This window comes from Vitis vinifera, chromosome 14 (genome assembly GCF_030704535.1).
Source record: "Vitis vinifera cultivar Pinot Noir 40024 chromosome 14, ASM3070453v1".
Lineage (NCBI taxonomy): Eukaryota > Viridiplantae > Streptophyta > Magnoliopsida > Vitales > Vitaceae > Vitis > Vitis vinifera.
Genome location: NC_081818.1, coordinates 10428341 through 10435337, shown reverse-complemented (window position 1 = coordinate 10435337; position 6997 = coordinate 10428341). Strand labels below are relative to the sequence as shown.

The window sequence follows — 6997 nt, the reverse complement described above, 5'->3', positions numbered from 1 at the left end:
ATTCTGAAGATGGATCTGAAAAATATTCCACCGGCAGCCGACAATAAGAAACTATTATTTACCATGTCAAGCAGTTCAAGGTTGTGTTGATTATGATCAAGAAACTTAGGCTGTTCCATTCTCAATGCCCTAAGTCTTCCCTGACTTCATTATTTGTACCTAATCATAATATATTGCATATATATATATATATATTATAATTCCTATGTGTTTTAGGTTGGCATATCTAGAATGTAAAAGTTGGATCTAGGTTTTGTCTTTTTTCCTAATAATGAATCTATTAGATAATATTCTTTGAGTTCAATTATAACTAAGTAGATTCACTGTTTAAAGGTTCATGTGAATTTTCCACTTCTCTAATGCTTTGTCCTCTTTTAGGAATGTCCAGTACTAGAGGGGAAAGAGAGAGAGAGAGAGAGAGAGAGAGAGAGAGAGAGAGAGATTACCATAAAAGTCCCAATTATGTGAAGGAATATAGAAATTGCATTGTCTGCCACTACCAATGCCTTAAAATGAAACAACTGTTCTAGTAAAATTGCCTCAATTTTCTCACTAGATCCACGGCTTTGATAGTTAGCTTGAGACATCTACAAATGATCCAAGTAAAGCTCTACTCATGATTTTCATTAAGTACTAAATGTTCCAATACTCACTAAAAGTAGAAATCAACAAAGAAGAAATAATTAAGCAACATGTATGCTTACAAGTCTGTTGCTTACATCAACTTTCAAGTACAGATTCATGCTCAATTACATATTCTAGTACTACAAATATGCATCAATTACTACTATTAACTGCAATACTACTGCTATTACCACTATTGCTACTCCCAATCTATACTGTTCGCATTGACAGCAGATTCAAGGGCGCCCACAATATAACAACTGATAGCCAAGTTTTTAAGAAAGCAAACCAATAATACACACAGGGTATTTTTTAACTTAAAGCAACGGCTCAAGCAACCCATTGATCTCTATACCTGGAAAGGGAAGATATAGAAATGTACCCACATAGGTAAATCTACGGGTAGGATTCCATATCTATTGGCTTTGCTTTTCCTGGTTATTCCATGAAGCTTTTCAATATTACTCACGTAGTTGAATCCTTAATGCAAACTGCTCCATTTGTTGGTTCACTGACTTGCACCCGCAGGTGGTGGTGCTAGCTTGGGCTTTGACCGCTTTCGCTTCTTCTCGTAGCTGACCCCCCTCGCTTTGGCTTGAAAATCGCGAACCTCTCGTAAATACAGCCTCACCGCTCTTGCACCAAATGGGTTGGCCTCTGGTTTTCCGCCATGCTCCTCATAAGCAGCTCGAAGGCGTCCAATCAGAGCATCCAGGCTTCCCCAGGCCTGGCGAAGCGGGCAAGGGCAAGGTGCAGGAGGGTTTTTGAGGCCGAAGAAGGGGCAAGTTTGGTTGTGGACCTTGGTCTTGCCAAACTGATCGAGGTATCGGAGGAACTCTAGGACATGTGCCCCATTGCAGAGGGATAGTGAGAGCGGAGGCCTGTGGTTCCTGAGATACTGGCCAAAAGTGTTCCAGTCTCGGCGCTTCTGGTTCTCGTACCGGCTTGGAGCGTAAACCGCAGGCGATGAGATTGTGGATGAGGTGTTGGGATTGTTGGGGTTGATTATGGTGCTCACAGAGTTAGGGTTTCCTGATTGTGAAACCAAATCCATGGGACTGATTAGGTTTATGTTGCTTTCTTTTCCTGGATCTTACTAATGAGATTCAACTTGTTGCTTTTGATCTTCTTCTCCTCCTCCTCCTCCTCCTCCTTCAAAGATTTTTTCTGATCCTCCTGCTGCTTCCTTGTGTGGAGAGAGAAATGAAGCTCTTCCTCTTAGCTGAGTGGGGACATGCAGTTCTCTAGGGATGATGCCGCTGGCTGTAGTGCGTTTTGCCCTTAGCAACTGCAAATGAGACCCTTTTCAGGAGTGATGAATGCTAGATTTTGCATGGACACATATCTTTGTGATCTCGATCTTGAAATTGAAGGAGAATAGAATATTCTTCTTCCTCGAGCTTCCTTGTTTGAGAAACAGTACCTTCGGCTAAAAATCTAGAATGATGAAAGGTTTCAGTTATTGGGTGGATGATTTATGGAGGATCGGATCATTAGATTTTCTATCCCGGAAAAGGGGAAGCAACTGTAGTATATATCCCAGAGAATGAGAGAGAGAAAGAGTAAGAGAGAGAGAGAGGGAGAGAAGCAAGTGGTCCACAGAGAGTCAAAAAGAAGCAGAAATAGTAAGTGCAAATGGCAAGACTGAGTACATTATTTCCTTTGCCAAACTAGGACAAGTTTGGCAAGTTACCACTCACTTTCTCAGCGCGTGCATCCACGTCTTACGGAAAAAATAACTCAAAAAAAGTAAGTATTTTGAATTTGAATGCAACAAATCAAGGAACCTTCATAGAAATTCCCCACTTTACTCCAAAAATATTGTACCTTATTCTCCATTCCAATCAAAATTATGGGGATAACTCCACTACAAATCTTTATCAAAACCAAAGCAACATGCCTTCTAAAATCTCCATCCCCTTGTTGGTGATTGAAATATTAAATCCATGGCAAGGTTTTATACATGGTGACAAAGGGGTTCGCTTGTATAGAAAAACAAAAAATTTGGGTACAACATCTAAATGTATACAAATAGTGATTACAAGAAAAAATTGAATGACTCCAAATCAACTAAGTAGCTTGATGTGTGGATTGACAAGAGCTAAGGATGAAGGACGGAAACTTTCAATTTGAATGAACATTTTTGTGGGGTATACGGTTTCTATGGGTTATTGCCAAAACTATCACTTTGCTGTGCTATATTACCAAAAGCCTCTCTACTAGTAGGAGGTTTTTTTTTACCATGAATGATTTGGGCGAATATGTACAAGGAATGTGAGTGGTGTGTGATTGATGTGATTTGATGAGTCACTTTGTCCTCATTCCACTTAAATAATTTTACATTTATCAAATAAAGTTATATAATTAATTGTGGCCCATATAAATCAAGCAATTAGTAGGTCAACATTACTTTTGGAGCATTAAAGTAATCATTCCCATAAATCAAATGGGTGAAAATGGGAAAAGATCATGGGAAAAGATCTTAGTGACGAAGGAATAGAATAATGAATATGATATTAATTTTCCACTTTACGATTACGGTATCCGAGGCTTAAGGGATTAAGCACTGCTTGAAACATCAGGACCTAGCCCTATCCTACCAAAAATAGTGGATAAGAAGCTTTGTTGCCACAATTCCAATCCTCACCCAGCCCATACGTGGGCATGCCCTTGTAGCTAACTTCAAAACGGAAATAACCCACAACTTAAGGTAACCCCACGTTCTCTAATTCTGATATAATGACTTGTTGATAGGAGTTCAGACTATTTGAATAAAATAAAATAGGATTTTTAATAAAATATAATATTTAAGAATATCATAACAAATAATGGGATTTTAAGTAGAATATTATATCTAATATAATAAAAGAAAATACTATACCTGGTGGAGATACACTTATAGGGTGATCTAGTTAGGTTGAGATTCTAGGACCACCTATTTCATGGTTTTAAAGGGAATTTTTAAGTCAAATTCAAATCACACACTTTGCACAACATACTCTTAAAGTATCTTGAATTAAAATTAAAATCCTTAAATTAGAAGAGGCTATTTTTGGTAGTTAATGGAGAGTTTATACGATTAGGAAGCCTATAGAGAGAAAGAGAGGGAAAAAAAAGAATATAAAAAAGATAAGAGTGAAATGATTGGTTCGAGGCTTGAGCACTTGTCCTTAAGGAGTCATGATAGAATTGTTTTTATATCTTAGTGCCCACAACAAATTGGTTAAGAATTACTAACATTATACTTAATTTCTATGTAAGCGGAGGATCGGTTATAACTCTAATCAAGAAGATAAAAAATAAGAAAAATGGACTTTGTTATGAAGAGTTTAAAGTGAAGGCTTAGAGTGTAAGAGTTCAAGGCGAATCCTTAATGTCTTGTAACTTGGGAAGGCTTATGAGGGTATTAGTTGATTTTTTTAGCCATATAGATTTGTATTTCATATTTATTTATTTTTTTAAAATAAAAAAGAGAAAAAAAAAAGTTGAAAAATAGTGAAGAATAAAAATTCGCTCTTGAGAAAATTCTTGAATAGCTTATTTTATGAAGATCAAGTAAGTTCTTCAAAGAGTTATCTTTTTAAGATGTTTTCAAGTTAACAAATGAGTTTTTCTTGAAAATCATTATTAAAATTGATTTGGATCCAGAAAAATAGAATGGATACCCATTTTTCAATTGGTATCAAAACGGGATAAAAAAATCGATTCTTTTTCCTATTGATTAAAAATTCAATTTTTATTGTTGATATTGTTTAACAAATCAAATTTCTATTAATCATATAGGATAAAAATCAAATTTTTATTGATCTTATAAGTTCGATATGGAACAATCTAAAAGTGGTGCTCCTTTGAATAGTCCACCCTATTTTAATGGGAATAATTACTGCCATTGGAAAGCACAAATTATGTTTTTCCTCAAAATGCAAGGTGTAAGGGTATGGAATTCAGTTGAATATGGTTGGGGACCACCGTTAATCCTTGATGCTCAAGGAATATCAATAGAAGAACTTAAACCTAAACATGAATGAGGCAAAGCTGATAATGAAGGTAGTGAAGTCAATGTTAGGGATTTATTTAGTATTTTTATTGGAACATGTCCAGATGGTTTCACATAATAGCAAATTGCAAACGTGCAAAGGAAGCATGAGATATTCTTCAAGTCACTCATGAAGGTATGTCTTCTATAAATATTTCTAAACTACAAATGCTTGCTACTAAGTTTGAGAATATTAGGATGCATGAAAATCAAACATTTTCTTCATTTTATTTTGAATTGAATGATATTGTAAATTCTTCGTTTAACCTTAAAGAACCTATTCTTGATTCTAAGGTAGTTAGGACAATATTGAGATCTCTTCCAAAGAGTTTTAGACCTAAAGTAACTGCCATAGAGGAGAGTAAGGACATTGATTCCATGAGAATTGATGAACTTGTAGGCTCCATTCAAACATATAAGATGACCCTCTCTAATTCCTAAAAGCCTAAAGACTTTGTCTTTAAGGCTTCTAAGAATGAGGAGAAATATATTGAAATGCCATATGATATAACTAGTGATGAAATGACACATATGGCCAAAAGGATTAAAAGGGTCATGAAATTTAATAAAAGGTTCTACAAGAACCAAGAATCTGGAAAAGGAAAAAGCCCTAATGAACAACCATCTAATGAGAAAAGAAAAGGTTCCTCCAAAGGTAAGAAAATAGAATGCTTTAACTATGGAGGTCTAGGACATTATGCTCAAGATTGTCCTAGTCCCAAAGATGCCAAAAAGTCTATGCAAGCAACATGGAGTGCCACAAAATCTGAAGAAAGTGCTTCCACGACTTCTGAAAATGCAAAGTACAATCCCAATGACTTATTAGCTTTTATTGCATCTATGGAATTTGTGCATGATAGTGATAGTGATGATGATGAGTTTATTGATGAACAAAGGGCTGAATTTTTGGATAATCTTGTTGTTGAGCATGAAAGATTAATTAAGAGTTATATGAAAAATCATGATGTTCTTGAAGTTCATAAAAATAAGATTGATGTTTTTAATGTTGAAAAAGATTAATTTGCTTGAGAAAATTAGATTTCTTGAATCTCAGTATCATTCTTTCCTTGAGAAGAATAATGCCCTTACTTAAGAGATTAAAAATAATAAGCCTTTTTCATCTGTGAATGAAAATTTTCACCCTGGAACTAATGTACTTAATGAAATTCTTGATAAATGCAAAACTCATGCTGATAAATGAGGTTTGAGGTACATTAATAAAGATGAAACTCCCTTTAGTGGAGAAACTATGTTTGTCAAAGGTGAGCATGATATCACTAACCAAATAGAATTTCCTAAAAAGACACCACTATGCACGCATTGTAAGAAAACTGGACATTCCCAATTTAGATGTTATACTAGGTTTCTAGAAAGGTTTAAATCTCAAATGAATAGACTTATGAATGACTTTAATTCTCTTAAAAATAACATCTTGAACAATGGAAAAGGGAATAAAACCAATCAGAAACCTAGAAGTCAACCTAGTTCCTCCAAGTCACCGCTTAGGACTAAGCAAGTTTAGTTGAGAAATGATAGGTCAAAATGTGAGGTCATGTTTAATGCTCTTAAAGCTAAATATTCTAGTGAGTGGTACCATGATAGTGGTTACTCTAGACACATGACAGGAGATACAACCTACTTCACTTCTCTTCTCTTGAAAACTATAATGGTGGGGTTGTTACTTTTGGAGATGGAAACCTAGCTTGTGTGAAAGGTAAGGGTAGTATAATTATCCTTGGTTATCCTAAACTAGATGAAGTCCTATATGTTGAAGGACTCAAGGAAAACCTCTTAAGCATTAGTCAAATGCGCGACAAAGAACATAAAGTGAATTTTCACCAAGACTTTTGTGAGATAGTTAATAAAGAGGGAAAGGTAGTCATCATAGGACATAAGATAGTTGATAATTGTTATGCCATAAATCCTAACTTTAGAACACCTCTTATGTGTAGTAGGGCAAAACTTGATCTTACTAAGCTCTAGCATATGAGACTAGGTCATATAAACTATAGAGACCTTATGCATTTAGTTAATACTAAAAATGATTAAGGTACCCCTAGACTTAGTGGCGAACCTAAACCCATTTTTGGTGAGTGCGTGAAAGGAAAACAAACTAAGAGTTCACACAAAAAGGTTAAATAAATAAGGACCACTAGACCTTTAAATCTTTTTCACATGGATTTTATCGGTCCAATGTGAACTGAAAGTTTTACTAAGGGAGCAATCAGAGGCCATAGAACATTTAAAGTCTTTATTTAATAGAATACAGGTTGAAATTGGCCATCCAATTGTAAGGACTAGGAATGATAGAAGGAGAGGGTCTGACAATGTGGATGT

At 35.3% G+C, this 6997-nt stretch overlaps 1 protein-coding gene across 1 annotated transcript; it reads right to left on the bottom strand.

Moving 5' to 3' along the window:
• Window positions 1-594: 594 nt before the first annotated feature.
• Window positions 595-2242, bottom strand: LOC100260366 (protein LIGHT-DEPENDENT SHORT HYPOCOTYLS 1). The gene has a single exon (XM_002267276.4). It carries the CDS (start codon window positions 1676-1678, stop codon window positions 1133-1135), a length of 546 nt encoding a protein of 181 aa, XP_002267312.1. The 5' UTR covers window positions 1679-2242; the 3' UTR covers window positions 595-1132.
• Between the last annotated feature and the right edge of the window lie 4755 nt (window positions 2243-6997).

Bases quoted from the DNA above. Each gene is read 5' to 3' on its own strand.
- LOC100260366 (XM_002267276.4), bottom strand. From the start codon at position 1,678: ATGGATTTGGTTTCACAATCAGGAAACCCTAACTCTGTGAGCACCATA.